The sequence below is a fragment of the Physeter macrocephalus genome, chromosome 2, assembly GCF_002837175.3.
Source record: "Physeter macrocephalus isolate SW-GA chromosome 2, ASM283717v5, whole genome shotgun sequence".
Classification (NCBI taxonomy): domain Eukaryota; kingdom Metazoa; phylum Chordata; class Mammalia; order Artiodactyla; family Physeteridae; genus Physeter; species Physeter macrocephalus.
The window spans coordinates 38967572-38986609 of NC_041215.1; the positions used below are offsets into that span (position 1 = coordinate 38967572).

The following is a 19038-nucleotide window of genomic DNA, read 5'->3' on the forward strand; positions in this document are numbered from 1 at the left end:
TAACTGATTCACTTTGTTGTAAAGCAGAAACTAACACACCATTGTAAAGCAATTATACTCCAATAAAGATGTTTAAAAAAAAAAAAGAATGTCAGCTGAATTTCCATCAGAATCAATGGAAACAAAGCAATGGAAGCTCTCTGTCTGGTACAGTAGCCCTTCCCAGTTCTTAAAGGACAACTCTAGGTCTCCTTGTTTCCTCCGAGTCTTATGTTTCCCCGTAACACTGGGCACCTCCCAGCATGGCTCTGGGGTGCATCTGCCCAACACCCTCTTCATTGCTCAGTGCCCTGTGTTTATGTGATAGGTGACTGGCAACACAGCCTTGCAGCAACTTTAACTTGATCTTCCATCTCAAGTTTTCAGACCTAAGGAGTAGGTGGCATTCAGGCCTACTTGGAGATGGCCCAGCACCCTCCTCTCCTGCTGCCCCTGTGTCCAACATTTCCTGCCTTCTCCCTTTGCCCCCCACCAGCTTCCTAGCTCACTCTTGATCTTGGCTCCCCACAGGGTCTTAGTCTCTGAGGATTTCTACTACGGTATTTTCTGCCTGCCAAATTGAGCACTCACGGTTTTGGTTTTTGAGTGTGCTTTTTTTTAATGTATTTATTTATTTTTGGTTGTGTGGGTCTTCGCTGCTGCACGCGGGATTTCTCTACTTGCAGCAAGTGGGGGCTACTCTCAGTTGCGATACGTGGGCTTCTCATTGCAGTGGCTTCTCCTGTTGCACAGCATGGGCTCTAGGCACACAGGCTTCAGTAGTTGCAGCACGCGGGCTCAGTAGCTGCAGCTCACGAGCTCTAGAGCGCAGGCTCAGTAGTTGTGGCGCATGGGCTTAGTTGCTCCGCGGCATGTGGGATCTTCCCAGACAAGGGCTTGAACCCGTGTCCCCTGCACTGGCAGGAGGATTCTTAACCACTGCGCCACCAGGAAAGCCCCCAAGGTTTTGTTCTTTTCTTTGATATTTTGTCCAGAATTTTTGATGTAGTACAAAGCAAGAAGTATTTTTTAAAATATCTAGTCCTCCACGTGGTGGGCCATGAAAGTTCCCATCACGCTTAGACCTGGTCAGATGTCAGTCTCTTCTATGGGAACATGCCCACAGCCCCATCCCTGAGTATGCAGTGCAGTGTACATGCTCCAAAACAGGGTGTTGGCTGAGAGCCTGGCAGCAACAAGGCATGTTCAAGACAGGCTTTGGCGTGAGTGAAAAAAATGAGCAAGCGCCATATTCCTAGGTCTAATGGGGCTCTTTCAATAATAATATTTCCTGGAAAAAGATCCCTCCATGAATATTTGAGCATTAACCCAAATGCTGAATCTAGTTAATTTTTACAAATAATTCACAGAAACTTTAAATAAGATTAAACTTTAACTCATTCATTCTCTAACTAGTATTGTAATATTCTATGACAAACATGGTTAAAACCTACCTAGTCCTAAGAATTACTCTGGCATATCATTTAAAATTCAGACTATATCCTTAAGAAAATACACATTTAGGGAAAAAAAGCTGTTCACAATCTAATGCACTGGATTAAAATTGCCAAGGCTACTGACTGTACCTCAAGCTCCTGTTTGTCAAATATGGCCTTCACTGGAGACGGCTGGGTGGCCGAGGCCAATAACTGCTGCAAGAGGATCATTGGGGGCTGTGGCCCTTCAGGAGACATGTCCCCAAGGTCAGGGGATGCGGCCGCTCCATCATCTGAATTTAAAAACAAAATATGGATGACACTGTATTTTCAACAGCAAACATCTCCTTACTACAAAAGATAGTGCATTGAGCATGTTAAACCAGGTATCATTTCTACCTCATCAATCATCAGATAACCAAAATCTTCAAGGCTTTTTCCACTCCCTGCTTTTTGGCTTCAGTCCTTCTTTAGTTCATCTGTCTGTGTCTTTAGAGCCAACCAAAGCTACCTCCCAGATTCCTGCCCTTGGTCCAGTTCTTAACCTTCTCCACCTTGGTGCTCACTCATTGCTCCAGAAACCCCTTCTATGAACACTCCCAAGTTTGTATCTCTAGCCCTGGTTTTTCTGTTAACCCTTGTTCAGACTATAAACTGACACCAATTCCAAATATGACGTGTGGTCAGGGTGATGTCTTTTGTTGTAATCTGAGCAGCTTCGGGTGAGGTGTCTGGCACTTCTTGTTTGCCTTGGGACCACCGATAGCCAGGTTTGGTTACAATTTCAACTAATCCTCTAGACCAGAGGTTGTAAATCGTCTCGAAGTGCCAGAAAGTAAACAGTTTAGGCTTACCGACCACAGGGTCTGTCACAACTACTCAACTCTGCCACTGAAGTGTGAAAGCGGCCAGAGATGACATGTAAACAAGCAGGTGCGGCTATGTTCCCATAAAACTTTATAAAACAGGTGGCTGTGGTGGGTTTTCTGTTTTTTTGTTTTGTTTTGTTTTGTTTTGTTTGCGGTACGCGGGCCTCTCACTGCTGTGGCCTCTCCCGTTGCGGAGCACAGGCTCCGGACGCGCAGGCTCAGCAGCTCGTGGGCCCAGCCGCTCCACTGCACGTGGGATCCTCCCGGACCGGGGCACGAACCTGTGTCCCCTGCATCGGCAGGCGGACTCTCAACCACTGCGCCACCAGGGAAGTCTCGTGGTGGGTTTTTTAAGCCCTGTTCTAGACAGCTCCATCTGGAGTCCTTGATCTGCCCCAAGCGTGGGATGGTAATCTTGATTCAGCGCTGCCATAGCTCATCGGGGTGACCACAGAACAGCCAATCCAATTCCCTGGGCTCTGGTTCCTGATCTTCTAATACAACTGTGGATTATCTTCAAGGTCCCTAATGTCTAATACGGAATGAATCTGCACTTTCATTAGATTTACCTCATATTCAGCATGTTATAATTAAATTCATAATGCCCTCTGAAGTCTAGGAAACAAAACGAAACACCACTGGGCTTTCTAGTTTTTGTCAACAGCCCTCCTCCCTATCCTCCCTATAACTCAAGCTTGAAACATTAGCCATCTTTGACTTTTCACTAGTTTTCCAAAAAGATATCATCTAAAAGACTACACCATCACAGTGTCTACTGATTCCTTCTTTCCATTTTTCATACCTTCCCCTGGAAGACACCTTATCACTTGACACAACTGCCCCCATCTCCATGATCTCCTGTTTCAAATACTCCTATAACTCACTAGCGTATGTATTCATCTTCCTCAATATCAATCCTTGTCATGACAGGCGCTGCCACAGCTTTCCCAGTCAGCCTTACCTCTCATTCTGGTAGTCAGGGCACTCTACCACATGACTTCAACTGACCTCTCCAGCTTTAGTCCCACAGTCCTTGATAAACCCTGAGCTCATTACAAAGCTCAGTACCCACATACTTACTGCTTATGCCTGGGCTCCCACCATCTCCTGCCGTGGGACGGAGACGTCTCAGTACCCTGCACCCAGAGTCTGCCACACACTTCTGAGGCTGCTCTCTCCAGCCCTCAGATGCCTGTGAACCTGTGCTCACATGTCTTACAGCACACAGGCCCGTACCTTGGACAGAGCCATCTGCATCCATTTTCTATCCCCACCCTCACACCAGAGTGTAAAAAATCATAAACAAGGACTATCTTGTTCCCCATAATATTTAACACAATGTCTTTCAATAATAGATAATCAAAAAATATTTCATAGCTTTGGTTTTTTTCCTATTCAAAGTGATATGAACTCATTCCAGAAAATTGAGGTAATACAGAAGAGTACATAGAAAATAAAGTCAGCTGAAATTCTACTGTCACTATTTTGGTAAGCAGATGAATCTATGGCAAATCTACAAACAGATATACATAGCAATGAGCTTTTTTGTTTATCATTTTCAAGTTTCCATGGCATTAACATATATATATATCACCATTGTGAATGGCGCCATGGTATTCCACTGCATGAGTACCCCACCTAATAATGGGCATTTAGGTGTCTCCAGTTTTCATCACAAAAACAATACCAACAAAAAAGCCATAATGAGCATCTGTAAACCCGCATCTCCACACCTTTTCATGTGATAAATTCCCAGAAGATGACTTGCTAATCAATGGATATACAGATACAGATATGCGTGTGTATGCATTTGGAAGTCTAAGATTTCCTCAAATGCCCATTAAATGGTTGTACCAACTTAAATTCCCACTAGCAAAGTGTTAGAACAGTGCCACTTTACGTGCATATGAACCACCTTAGGGCCTTGTTAAAAATGCAGATTTCTTAGCTCTGGGGTGCGGCCTGAGCGTCCACATTTCTACATGTTCCTATGTGCCATCAATGCTACTGGTCCTCGGGCCGCACTTTAAATAGCGAGGCAGTAGAGCACTGTTTTCCCTCCCTCCCCACCAAATCCCCTCAGGCTTTGTCTATCACTTTTCGTCAATTACTAGCCAGGTTGCACATCTTCCTTGTACATGTAGAAGCCATCTGTACCTCCCCTTTTATGCACTGCCTGTTCATGTCCCTTGCCTGTTTCCTATTGGAGTATCTGCCTTTCTGACAGATTCAAAAGGGCTCCTTAAAAAGATACCTGTATGAGCAGCTGCAGCCTCCTGAACAGCTGGCTGAGACAAGATCTGCCTGAGCTGGTCCTGGTGGGAAAGCAGAGCACGGCCCGCCTTCAGAATGTACAGCTTTAGCTGCTGGCACCTCAGCAGGTCCAAGTCTACTTGTCCTGTGGGGAAAAAAAAGGACTCAGCAGGAATGGAACACGCTGCCTGGGCTCTCCCCCTTCAGCAGCTGTACAGCCTTGAGGAAGGCACTGCCCTGAGGGACTCAGCTGACCATGTCAAAGCCTGTCCATAATGTAGGACTTGCCTTTCCCAGTATTGTGGGTAAGCATCCTCTACCTCCCTCATGTCTTCTCCCTTTCCCGCTCCCCATGCATTACCTCGGGATGGGGTGAGTATTAGACAGTTTAACACAGTTAGAACCATGTTAGCTATTGCCAGTATAATCAAATATTTCCCAAACTGCTGAAATTTCAACCAGATGCCTACATCACAAATAAAATGCTTTCGCCTTGTCTTCCCAAGACGCCTATGAGACACTTTTGTCAGATACAGCATACAGTTCTCTAACTCATCAAAATCATCGCACCCTACAGAATCTTATCTAAACAAATGACTGCAGTGATGTCCATGGGCGGACTGAGGAACAGACCAGGGAAGCCACCACAAGGATGGTAGGCAGACCACAAGGAGAGCCAGACTACAGTCACAGCAGCAGCGTTCCACAGCAGGACATGCTGGAGGCAATGGAAGGCAGCATGGGGACGTGGGGATGTGGGATGGGAGGGCACAGGAAGAGCCAGAGGTGCCACTGGGGCACCAAGCTCGAACACCTGGCAGACAGGTTTATTCACTGGGACAGGAAACACTGGCTAAGGGACAAAGTTAGTTGAATTGTTGACATGCTGTGGTTTACATGCACCTGGCCCTCTAGCCAGAGATGTGAACGGGAGATCCAGAGTTAAAGGTGTTTACCATCATAAACGCTGCAGCAGCAATTACAGGAATGGGGAGAGATGGGTGAGAAAACTCAAGAGGAGTGGGCAGAAAGATCGAGAAGTTATGGATGAAACCACAAGGATTTCCAGTGTGCAAACACCAGCCAGGGGGAAGAACTCTCAAAGAATATGTGCGGGGTAATGTAGGGAGAGCCCAGTGAGCAGTGGAAGAGGAAGAGTTCAAGCACGAGTGGCCTTGGCCTTCGACGGGCGGCCAGCATCCAGACACCAAGCGAGGCGGGTCCAAACACACAGGCCCTGCTAGGTATGGCTGTGAAGAGGCCAGGGGTAAATGGGGAGGGGGAAGAACACAGACTCCTCTTCAAAAAGTATGCGCAGAATAACGCTGGCACCAGGAGGCAGGGAGGCCTGGGGCTCTTCAGGTGCCACCCCCGCCAGGGCATCACTCTCTGCATCACACACTCTCATCTCCACACCCACCATCACTCAACCAATGGCCATCCATCTGAACCCAAAGACTTCAGCAGTGACAGAACTTGCTCTGACAAAACAACAAACACTGTCCAGACGACACTAGTTAAGACTGTAGCTGTTTCATCACGAAGGGCATGTACTGACCTGCAAAACCCTGTTTAGGTGACTTCTTTATTTTGTGTTTTTCCAATTTGCTTCCAGCGAGGTTCACCAGCTGAGCCCAGACCGAGAGCATGGGCTCTGTGAAGGGCAAGTTGGTGACGCTGAACGCCACAGCAGGGAGCTGGAGAGGGAGCACAGACACCTTCAAAGCGCGTCCAACGAGAAAGACACGTGAATGTTCTGCAAGTTATCGTAACTATGAGTCTTAATTCTGAAGTAACACACATATTCGTAAGTCTTTCTAGATCTGAAAATAATTTTAAAAAGATGACCCCAAAGGCAAGATAAAGGCTTACATATATAGTAAATTTTACCTAAATTAATTTTTTCTTTACCGACTTGTTAAACAATAATTACATCGTGGTGGTAGTTTATTAACTTCTTAAGTATTTTCTATACATTTCAAATTTTCTACAACATGCATATATTCCTATAATAATCAAAAACAGTATTTTATTGAAAGATATAGGCAAACTGCACTCAGGTTACATCAAAGTATTATAAATCACTCACTTTTCCTATGGATCCCTAATTCACAGATTTAAGACGACAGTAGCTGCTACATAAGTCATGTCACTCAACCCAGTCATTAAGCATTTTCAACATGAAAAAAAGATCATTTTTTTAAAGGAGTCATTTTTAGGTTTTTTTGAAAGTTGAGTCGTTCAATAAAAAATAAATTTCATAAATTCACATTTTGAAATAAATAAAACTAACTTATACTTACACAGGACCCTCTAAATTGCTAATGCCCTTTCATGTCTTTTGAGGCTAAAATAAGACACATGAACTACTAATCTATATACAACCCTGTGAGATAGGCCCTGTTAATCAAAGGAAGAAAGATAGATGGTTTTCCTCAAGTTGGGTAGCTTCCTAGAAGGCCAACCTAAACTACAAGAATCAAGTTCTTCCCAGGTCTAGTATAAAACCCCTTTGCCTCATTACCTAGTAACCCGAACACAAGTTCACCTACTGGCTTCAGCTGATTCAGTGGGCAAACGCGACACGTCCGCATGTCGGAGAACTGCACGGTGATTTTGCCCTTCGGGGTGATGCGAGTCACGGTGCCTTCTCCAAACTCATCATGCATGACTTGTCCCCCTAGTCGCAACCGACCGTCAATGCCTCCAATCACAGCCAGGACTGCCATGAGGCCCCCCACCTCAGGGGTCTCAGAGTCAGGAAAGTAGTCCTCTAACAGAGCCTAATGCAGACAGACAGCAAGCTTGTAGACGAGAGCCCAGGGGCTGCCTGTCTCCTACACACTTGCAATTAAGCCGAATTCACTTTTATGTTAGTTTCCTCAATAACTTTTTCCAGTAAAAAATATTTTAAAATACATCCTTGAACAAAATACACAGCATTTAAAAAGGTAATTTGAAAGTTAAATCAGCATTCTACAGAGAAAAACTAGCAGCTGTGAAAAGGCAGTGTGGCACCCACCCCCTCCGCCGGCTTTCCCGCGCAGCCAGCGGTGACGGAGTGCAGCTGCGAGTTGATGTACTTGTTGATGAGTCCGTTCCACTGGCCCAGGGAGTGCAGGGTGCGGAGCAGCGCCACCGCCTCCTCCGCCAACGTGCTGCTGTGCGTGGCGGTCAGGGAGGCCTGCGGCCGGGCCCTCCGCCTCCTCAGCGTGGATTCTGCAGGAAACACGCGAAGGAGGGCCTCGTGATGCCCTGCTCGCTTACCCAGGACACCGGTAAGGGGGAGAGCTGCCCACCTCTGAGGAACGGGACATCTGAAGAGCAGGTGGTGAGCAAGCGCCCCAGGAAACCAAACAGCTTCTCCACAAGGCACTCCATGTCCCTCGCCCTTTCCGTCTTGTCCCACGACGGAAGTACTGCTTGCAGTAAATGTACAGCTAAGATCTGATAAGGGCAATTGAAAACAGCGAGCATTAAAGAAAGCCACTGTCAGACAGATTAGGAGATTTTACTTTATTTTTTGTCCCTGTAACACAATTAATCATGTGAAAATTCTAATATTCATTATTTTACAGCAAGATAATTACATCCAAGTTGATTAGTGATATGGATTATCAGAGGTTAAAAAATAAGCTACATTACACATGCAGATATTCATTTAATTAAAAAATAATTCCTTTTGGTTTAATTCTTCTCAAGACAATTATACCACAACTCCTGTGAAGTAGGTCAGAGCGGCTGGTAGGATTTATCACTTCATAGAAAAGCAAGTCAACTAAGGTTTAACAACTAATCAATTTAAAATAATCAATTTCCTCAGCCTCTGAGCTCCAGAAAATCTACTGTGTTAGTTCCAGTTCTTTTCTGCCCTCAGGCACCTAATGACGATGGCCAGCTCGACGCCACCTCTGACGGGGCTCCCACAGTCCCAAAACTCACGCCGAGCGGGGATCAGTCTGGCGGCACAGTTACCTGCCGCTGCAGCGAGGCGGCGGTGAAAGGCGCGTGTCCCTCCACGACCTTCGTGAGCAGCGCGATCCAGGGCGGGGAGCTGAGGGCGGCGCACATGTGCGGCGTGAGGGCGATGCTGCGTACGAAGCCCAGGGTGCACCAGCTCCGGTGCTGCTCCCGGCACACCAGCCTGCTGGGGGAGGCTGCCGGAGCAAGACAGACCAGCTTGGTACCCCAATTCCAGAAATAAATGCCCAGGACAACTTTTAACTTACCTACATCACGTTGCTTTCAGTAATAAGCTCCTTTACAAATATGCTACAGTTTCCATTATTCCAAGTGAGAGGAACAGGGGGACTTGCGACTTCGCTCAAGGAACACTTTACATTTTAAAAATCTCTAAGGTACATGGAGCAACTCAAACTCGCTAAGGAATTTCATCTACTTACTGTCTCTAAACAGTCGGAAAACAATTCACGATTCAATAGCAGTTATCTGTGGGAGGACATCTAGTATGGTTTGTAAATCTCACGTTTTAAATATCCCCCATGAGCTTGTTTATATTTGATCTGCATCATAAATTTCCAATCCAAGTTTAAGGAGGCTACGATAGTAGAATGAGAATAAGAGGTTTTCGCAGGGTTTAGTTTACCGGCTTTGACTCTGCCGAGAGCATGACCCTATCTGCTCCTCCCGGGGTCTCCACGAGTGGACAGCTGGGGCTTCCGAGCCCTCCTGGCTGGCAGAGGCCCTGAGGGGGGGCCACGCCACGTGACCTACTCAGATCCCGGACCGGCTCCCCTTCCTCAGCTCCCACGGCCCAGCCCTCCTGCTCTCCAGGCCTCCAGGGACACCACCCTTCAGACATGCTCTCTCCCATACTCAGGCACACTCACCCACACGCATGCACAGGCACTCGCACCCCAGCACGTCTCAGGCACGCACTCTCACGGCCACTCACAATCACTCACACATACCCAGTTACACACATCCACACCCACACTCAGTCTCACTCAAACTCACACTCACGTGTACATACACACATGCACTCAAACCTGCACACGTACACACACACGTTTGCTCCACTCACTTCTTCAACTTCTCCCACACTTACACATACTCACATTCACATACTCAAAACACTTTTGTAGGCTGAATTGTATCCCCCAAAATTCACCTTCACCCAGAACCTCAGACATGACCTTATTTGGAAATAAACTCTTCACAGATGTAAGTAAGGTAAGAATTGAGATGACATTATACTGGATTAGGGTGAACCCCAAATCCAATGAAAGCCCTTATAAGAGGCAGAAAAGAACAGAGGAGGCATCCAAGTGAAGATGAGACAGAAACTGGAATGATGTGGCCACAAGCCAAGGAACACTGGAGCTACCAAAGCTCAAAGAGAAAACGCGGGGCCCTCCCCTGGAGTGTTCGGAGGGAGCACAGGCCTGAGGGCACCTTGATTTTGGACTTCTGGCATCCAGAGTTCTGAGAGAATGAAGTTGTTGCTTTAACCCACTGTTAAGGGTTGAACTGTGTTCAGTCCTAGTCCTAACCCCTACTACCTCAGAATGGAACCTTATTTGGAAACAGGGCCATGGCAGATGTGATTAGTTTAGATGAGGTTAAACTAGATTAGGGTGCATCCTTAATCCAATGTAACTGATGTCCTTATAAAAAGGGAAAATTTGGAGACAGACACACACAGGGAGAATGCCATGTGAAGATGAGGGCAGAGATCTACAAGCCAAGGAACACCAAAGATTGCCAGCAAACCATCAGAAATTAGGGGAGAGGCCTGGACAGATCCTTCCTGCCCTCAGAGTCCTCAGAAGGAACCTGCCCGGCTGACACCTTGATCTTGAACTTCTAGCCTCCAGAACTGTGAAGAAATAAATTTCTGTTATTGAGGCTGCTAGACTGTGGTACTTTGATGTGGCAGCTCAGGCAAACTAATACACCATGTTTGTGGCAATTCGTTACAGCAGCAGCCCTATGACACGGACACACACACCCACACTCCCCCACACGCACACACACACACACAAACACATGACAAATCCACAGCCCACTTCTGACTCTGGGGCCCACAACTGTCCACTGCATACATGTCTTGTCTGTCGTTCCACTCTCCACCAACATTCGCAGCAGCCCACACAGAGTCTTGACGGCTTCGCTCTGCATGACTTCAGCATGGACTCCAGCAGAAAGACAAAGAGTCTGCAGTAAATTAACAGTGCTGGTAAGCATCACTGCAGTGGGGTGAATGTTCCTTTCAATTTGTTCAGCTTCTGAAAAAAAGAATCACAATAAGGAACTATACTCCCAAATAAACTGGAAAATGTCCCTGCATGTAACTTAAGGAATTTAATATCACATTCTTCTTTTCCTACTGTGGAAAGGGAAGCAGCTCTTTGCAATTAAAGACGGAATTCAGGATGCACAAATGCTCACCCTAATCAGCTCTGGCCCCACCTTACTCAAAGGAAACAAGCCTTTTAAATTACAGTTAAATTTTTAAAGCAATCTCAGCATACAGCTCAGAAGCACTAAAACGATTTCAAGGATCCAACTTATCAGATGTCAAAAGCTGGCTGCTGCTGAGTTGGCTATGCCCCAACGACGATGAGGTGGCCCCGCCTCCAAGGAGGCAGAGCCTGGTGCTCACACGTCCAGGTCATCAGCCTCTGGATGAGGAAGACACGACTGGGCCACCTCTCTGTCACCTGGCCTGCCCTGCTCAGGGCCCAACTTCACAAGCGAAGCCCCCAGGCAGAGAGCTGGGAGGAGGGACACCTGGCCTGGACACTGTCGGATACAGTGATAACAAACCAGCACCAGCTATCTAGGCAGGGCCACACAGCTTCCCGCATGCTCCTCCTAACATGCCCAAGACAGGGGTCATCCGTTTACATCTGACATGCATGGAGCAGCCTGCACATGCGATGGGCACAGAACACAGCCTCTGCCACCTTCCACGCCACCCCTTCTCGAGTGAGCTCAGCCTCTTGGGTCTCCTCTCCTAACCATAAGAGTGACCTTGGGAGCCTGCCATGCTACGCATACAGCAGACGCCTGAGCCCCAAGAATCAGTGCCAGCCTCCTAGACAGTCTCACCAAGATCGGCATCCCATGGTCTTTCAGATGTGTCTCAAAAAATGTCATGAAGCCCTCCTCCCGCAGCCTTACCTCTCCTTACAGGGTTAACTTTCTGAGGTCACTCTAAGTTCTCACCCTCACTTTCTCTAAGGCAGTAAAGTACTGACTAATTCCACGTTATGTGCCACATTCTGAGGGAAGGGCCTCGGGGGGGGAAGGTGAAAGAAGGAAGAACACATGCTCAGGGCACGGTGAGGCAATGCCCGCAACTCCAGGAACAGGTTCAGGGACACCAGGAGGCCCACCAGAGGAGAGGACACAGCAAGCGCCCCACTGCCTCACCCCGCCCCCCCACTGAATCCGAGGCGAAATGGGGAGTCAAGTCCCTCAGAATCACCTGGGGCCTGTCAACCAGACCTTCAGGGAAAGCCTGAGCTACAGAGCGCCTCTCTCACTCCCAGATGAAAGGACGGGCAGCCAACCCACAGCTTGCCAGGTCCCCCGGGCACCCACCAGAGTCGTCCTCCGTGTCCGAGTCATCTGCCGAGGGCTGCGTAGAGGCCGGAAGCTCCGCCAACTTCAGGTCGTACTTCCCCTCCTTCCCCATCCTGTAAGAGTTGGTGCTGCCTGTGTCCCACTGGACCCTGATCCAGCCATCCTCTCCAAGCTCACCAATCACGCGGCCGAGGCCAGGAGGAGGTCCATCCTGAGGAAGCCAAAGCAAAGACTGGTTAAAGGTGTGCGGGCCTGTCTGTCACAGGAACACTGTCTGTAAGGGTGGCTGCAGCACTGGACCCAGCCCCCGAGTCCACAGGGGCTGCAAACCCACCTACAGGCCCAGCTCACATCATCACTGTAAAGTGAACACCAGGACTAACCTGCTCCCAATCCTTTACCAAACAGGTGAGCAGGGGAAGTACCACCTCAATTAGCATGCTCTCTAAGCCAATGCAGAGACCTGACTTTCCAGCCTGGTCCTGCCACCCTGCTCCTCGGCCCCCTCAACCCCTCCTGGGGCTTCACGAGGTCAGGAACCTCCAACAAGCACCAGTATCTCCTCGTTGCCTCTCGTTCTTCAGTTTTCCCCCAGATCTGAGAGTGAACCTCTACCTCTCATTTCTATGAGGAGAAGCTGTTTTTAGGATGCTGCTACCTGTTCCAGTCACTCTGATTTCTGAGATGATTCTCAGGAGGCATGTGCTTAAGAGTGAGGCTGAGAAAACCTGGACATGACAAGAACGCTTCACATCACAGAAGGGCGAGCGCTGTCCTCAGCTAGTGGCTCCAGTACCGGCGCAGAGCCCAGCCGCTGACCTCTGCTTGGGGCGACCCGACAGAGACATAGGAGCACAGTGCTGGGGGAGAAGCGCAAAGACGGGCGCCACCCAAGCAGGCGCCTGTAGCCACTGGGTCAGGACACCTTACCGCACACGGCCATGAGCTCACAGAGGCAGTGTCAGAGCTGTCACGACATGATTATTCAGATGAGGGTTACTCTCTCCTGCCCCCTCTCCCGCTTGCTCTGGGCTGCACCTCAAGTCGAGCCTATGCCAGGAGTTTCCTGAAAAGAGTCGCCGCTTCTCACAGACTTGATCCTGTTCAAGGGCCCTACAGCAGGCCGCTGCTACTCTCTACTGGTTTTGAGATTCTATTCACCTGCCCGGAAATCAACAACTACATCACCTGTCAATCACACATGTCCTTGAGTGAGGTGGGTATTTTTTCTGGTTTCCACCTACTCACAGCATGCAAGGCAGGATGAGCAGAAGGTGACTAACATATGGCTAATGTGTTTAAGTCAAACCTCTAAGTACCTGATCACCCCATTTCCAGTCCACGCCTCTCATGACCCTGGTTCCAATCTTCATCATGGCGGCCAGCTCTGGCCCTGAAACTGGGAGCTGTACCGGGGCTGTTTCTTTCCGTGTCTCTTCCAAAACTGTGGCAGAAGCTCCTCGGGCGGAAGAGTTCATATCTTCTTCAACATTATCACAACTAGGGCCTATCAGAGCATCAAAAACAGCAGATGAGCCAATAAGTAGTTACAATTTCCTAATCTTGATATATGTTTTTTAAAAAATATTACATATTAATGAAGATAATAATTTTAAAGAACCCATGGTATATTTTTTTACCTATACAACAAATACATGAAAAATTTACTGATGAGAACTAAAATTTTTAAAAAGGTAAGTGGAGGGCAAAATATATAAATATGTGTATCAGAAGATGTAAAAGATATAAAAATTCTCAGGAAAGACATTTACTCTATTTCTAGGAGTTATGCCCCACTCCAAAACACAAAATGATTTTAAGTTATTAGACAGACACTCATCACTCATATTTTTATTAGAACAGAAAAACAAAAAATAACCACCTAAATGTTTAACAGTGTGAGAAATTAACACACTTTAATTACGGTACTGTAAAGAAAAGAGCTGACAGAGCAGGCCTGATACTGCTGTCCCTAGGAAGCCTGTTTGCAAGTTGGCCATCAACTGGCCTCTGGGACCCGGATTTCGCGCGGGCTCCCACCATCCCCTACCTGCCAAGAATGCATCCCTGTGCCTAAACTGTCTGCTCAAACAACACGGTCTCTGCTGAAAGCTGCTTCCTTCTGGGGGGCCTGAAACTTACTCAAGTGCCAGGCAAAGATGCCTGCATGACCTGCCCCAGTGAACGCACAGGGCATGAGTCTCCACACTTTGCATGTGAAGACAACACTTCACATGTGTGGTCACGACTCTTTGCTGGGGGAACTAAGTGCACCCTGTGGGTCTCCACTGGGAGAGGACTTGTGTCTAGTTTCTCCCAGACTTTGCCCATATGCCATCGTTGATTTTGCTTTCTATTCTTTCACTGTAATAAACTTTAGCCCTAAGTATGACTATATCTAGAGTATTGTGAGGCTTGCTAGCAAATCATTAAAACTGGGGGTGGTCTTGGGGACCCTGACACAGGGATGACAGCAACGGGATTCTCTAGAACAAGCCTGAGTCACTGAGATACTGCAAAAGCATTGTTCAGTACATGGAAGAATGAAGGGATGGGACATGATGAACATTTGCTCCCTGGTGGCCACGGAACCACCCACAGTATAAAACAGAAGCTGACCTGTCAGCAGTGAGAAATAAAATTTACCAGTGTATTTGAAAACAGTAAATTCAACCCCAGGAGCCAGCTTGCTGGACTGAGGGGAAAGCACATCCCTGGTAACCCTGTGGTCTTTGTTCTGTCTCCAGGTAAGAGGAAAAAGTGCCCCAAACATTCCCAAAGATGGGCTTGGGTGGGTCAAAAATGTAAAGTTGGCGTTCCACTCTCCTCCAAGAGGGAGAAAAAAAGGGTTATTCAATTCCCAGGTCTGGAGTAAAAGCTTTAGATAAACTGGAGGGAAAATAGTCTTTTCTTCAGCCTGGCAGTGCCTCAGTGAGGCCCCAGAAGGGGCAGGGGCTGCATTCCATCTGGGATCTCCCCTGGCAGCTATAATGTTAACCCTGTAAATGCTGAATTTGCTGCTGTTTTACATCTTGCAATAAGAAAAAAAGGAGAATCTTTTTTTTTTTGGTGGTATGCGGGCCTCCCTCTGCTGTGGCCTCTCCCGTTGCGGAGGACAGGCTCCGGACGCGCAGGCCCAGCGGCCATGGCTCACGGGCCTAGCCGCTCCGCGGCACGTGGGATCCTCCCAGACCGGGGCGCGAACCCGGCTCCCCTGCATCGGCAGGCGGACGCGCAACCGCTGCGCCACCAGGGAAGCCCAGGAGAATCCTTTTTTAAGTGGCTTTTTTTTTTAAGTGTCTTTGTATTTTGTGGCTATTGTATGTAGATGTATACATAAAAATTAATATAAAACATATGCTTATAATTTCTTGTATGAAAGAGAAATCACCTTGATCAGAGAAAGCAACAAAGATAGATGTGTATTCATTGGACACAACTCCCTGGCTTTTTGCAGCCAGTAGGCAGACTGGAATTTAAACTCTTGAGTACTGTTAACAGAGGAAGCCCCCATAATTAATAATTTGTGCTATGACTTTTACCTACTGGAGTCTCTGGAAAAACGGGAGACAACGGAAAAAGAAAGGCAATTTCTAGATGGAAATACACTTTCAAGATTTTTAAAAACAATTTTTAGTTGCTAATGAGGTCTGCAGAAATCAGATGCTGACTGACAGTATGGCGCATATTTCTGAATGGGTCGTGTGGGCACAAAGACTGACAAAATCAAAGAGCTTAGGAAAGCCCTGCTCTTTCATTTGGATTTGGAATACTGGCCCTGCAGTATCTCAAAATTTCAGGCAAAAAACATTATAAACCAATCAGATCTAACAGACATGTAGAGACATTCTACACAAAAAGAGCAGAAGACACATTCTACACAAAAACAGCAGAAGACACACACTCTTCTCAAGGACACAGAGAACAACACCCTCCAGGAGAAATGGTATGTTAGGCCACAAAACAAGTCTCAATAAATTGAAATAAGTAAAATCATATAAATTATCTTCTCGGACCACAATGGAATGAAACTAGGAATTAACAACAGAAGGAAAACTGGAAAATTCACAAATATGTGGAAATTAAATAACACACACTTAAACAACCAGCCGAAGAAACAAAAATCACAAGAGAAATTAATACTTTGAGACAAATGAAAACAAAAACACAACATACTAAAGCTTATGAGATGCAGCAAAATCAGTGCTAAGGGGGAAATTTAAACCTATAAATGCACACAGTAAAAAAAGAAGATCTCAAATCAATAACTTAACTACACCTGGAGGAAGTGGAAAAGCAAGAACAAAGTAAACCCAAAGTTAGCAGAAAGATGGAAATAATAAAGATTAGAGCAGAGATAAATAGAAAATAGAAAAACAACAGAATCAATAAAACCAAAAGTTGTTTTTTTGAAAAATGTCAACAAAATTGACAAACTTTTAGGTAGATTAACGAAAAAAAAAAAGAGAAGATGCAAATCACTAAAACCAGAAAAAGTGGGGACACTGCCACTGATCCTACAGAATTAAAAAGAATTATGACCACACTATGAACAACTGTACACCAATAAATTAGCTAACCTAGATGAAATGGAAAAATTCCTAAAAACATGGAAATTACCTGCCTCAAGAACAAATAGAAAATGTGAATAGACCTAAAACAAGTGAAGAGATTGAATCAGTAACCAAAAACCTCTCAACAACAACAAAAACCCAGGGCAAGATGGCTTAACTGGTGAATTCTACCAAACATTTAAAGAAGAATTAACACCAATTCTCTAACCCTTTCAAAGACAGAATAGGAGGCAACTACTTCCTAACTCACTCTATGAGGCCAGCATTACCCTGATGACAATAAAACTATAAAATACTGCTCAAAGAAATGAAAGACCTAAATAAAAATAAAGCTATCTCATATTTATGGAATGAAAGACTTAATATTATGAAGATGGCAGTACTCCCCAACAGGATCTACAGATTCAATACAATCCCTAGAAAACCCCCATGGCCTTTTTTGCAGACATGGAAAAGCCAGACCTGAAAGTCATATGGAAATGCAAGGGACCCAAAATAATCTTGAGAAAGAAAAACAAAGTCGAAGGACTTACTTATCGATTTCAAAACTTACCACAAAGCTACAGTGTTCAAAACAGTGTGGGACTGGCGTAATGACAGACAACAGAGACCAAAAGAACAGAAATGAGAGTCTAGAAATACACTTAAATATCTATAGTCAAATGATTTTTGACAAGGGTGCTAAGAACTTGAGAAGAGTCTTTCCAACAGATGATACTGGAACAATTGGATAACCAAAAGAAATAAAGTGAACCCTTACCCCACACCATATTAAAAATCTACCTTAAAATGGATCAAAGATCTAAATATAAGACTTAAGGAAAACATAATGGGTAATCCTCTTGACCTTGGATTTGGCAATGATTTCTTAAACATGACATCAAAAGCACAAGCAACAAAAGAATAACAGATAAATTAGACTTAATCAAATTTTAAAATTTCTGTGCACCAAAGTAAAACAAAACCCAGAGTGGGAAAAAAAAGTCTTCAGATCACATAACTGATAACAGTCTAGTATCCAGAACATGTAAAGGGCCCAGACAACTCAAAACACAAACAACCCAATTTTAAAATGGGCAAAGGATGTGAACAGACATTTCTCCTAGATATACAACGAGCACAGGTAAAGAGGCTCAACATCATTCAATATTAGTGAAGTGTAAAACAAACCACAATGAAATATCACTTCACGCCAAGTAGGGTAGCCTTAATTAAAAAAAAAAAAAAAAAATCAGAAAATAACTAGTGTTGGCAAGGACACGGAGAAACGGAAACTCCTGGCCCATTGCTGGTGGGAATGTAAAATGGTATACTGCTGTGGAATAGTTTGACAGTTCCTGAGCAAGCTGAACATAGGATTACCATATGACCCTGCAATTCCACTCCTAAGTATATGACAGAAGGACTGGTAACAGGTGTGCAAACAAAAACTTGTACACAAATGTTCCTAGCAGCACTACTCACCATGGCCAAAAGGCAGATACAAGCCAATGTCCATCAATGGATGAATGGATAAATAAAACACAGTATATTCACATAATAGCTTTTAGCCATAAAAAGAAATGAAGTACTGATACATGCTAAATGAAATAAGCCAGATACAAAAGGCTAAAATTGTATGATTTCATTTGTATGAAATATCCAGAAGGAGCAAGTCCATAGAGACAGAAAGCAGACTGGTTGTTGCCAACAGCTGGGGGAGTGGGAAATCAGGAGTCACTGCTAAATGGATATGGGTTTGCATTTGGGGTGATGAAAAGTTATGGAACTAGATAGTATTAAGGCCTGCACAACATTGTGGATGTGCTTACTGACGACAATGAGTTATAAACTTAAAAGTACCTAGAATAGTAAATTTTATGTTATTTGTATTTCACCACAATAAAAAAAAAGTTTATAAAAAGAGAGAGAGAGATCAAGGCAAAACCGTGGCATTTTCACAAAGGACTTAGGGCGATGCCAACCCACCGATGAGCCGAAGTGCTGTCTGTGTGAGAGCGAGCATGCCAGAGTTCAGCAGGAGGCTCAGGTTGTGGGCACCGTGCTGCAGGGTGAGCATGCTGAGCATTACCAGGAGAAAGCGAGCTTGTGGCGTCGTCCCCAGGCTTGGTCCCGACGGGTTCTCATTTGTAATGGTTTGCAGGGGGACAGGCTGGATACCTAAAAAGCATTGGCACCTACATAAATTTCTTGTGCGTGGATGCAAGAACGTACACGATGCAGAAAGCATTAACAATTTTTTTTTATAAGTCTGTCTTTTTCATCAGATATCCATAGAGTGTGGACATCAGGCAGCTCTGTATTGCTCTGCAATAATCATACCACCATCACTCTACATACGCTACCTTCATCTGTCTACAAAACGTATCACACTGC

The 19038-nt window shown here is 45.7% G+C and overlaps 1 protein-coding gene across 1 annotated transcript in view; it reads right to left on the reverse strand.

Moving 5' to 3' along the window:
* Positions 1 to 19038, reverse strand: part of HERC2 (HECT and RLD domain containing E3 ubiquitin protein ligase 2) — a 234930-nt gene that overhangs the window by 113899 nt on the left and 101993 nt on the right. The window contains exons 35-45 of the mRNA XM_024117104.3: positions 18631 to 18822; positions 13408 to 13595; positions 12107 to 12299; positions 10603 to 10785; positions 8513 to 8694; positions 7837 to 7984; positions 7560 to 7756; positions 7090 to 7320; positions 6096 to 6234; positions 4539 to 4682; positions 1566 to 1708 (exon numbers count right to left, since the gene is read on the reverse strand). Coding sequence (XP_023972872.1) covers positions 1566 to 1708; positions 4539 to 4682; positions 6096 to 6234; positions 7090 to 7320; positions 7560 to 7756; positions 7837 to 7984; positions 8513 to 8694; positions 10603 to 10785; positions 12107 to 12299; positions 13408 to 13595; positions 18631 to 18822 — 1940 coding nt within the window. The remainder of the gene's footprint in view (positions 1 to 1565; positions 1709 to 4538; positions 4683 to 6095; positions 6235 to 7089; positions 7321 to 7559; positions 7757 to 7836; positions 7985 to 8512; positions 8695 to 10602; positions 10786 to 12106; positions 12300 to 13407; positions 13596 to 18630; positions 18823 to 19038) is intronic.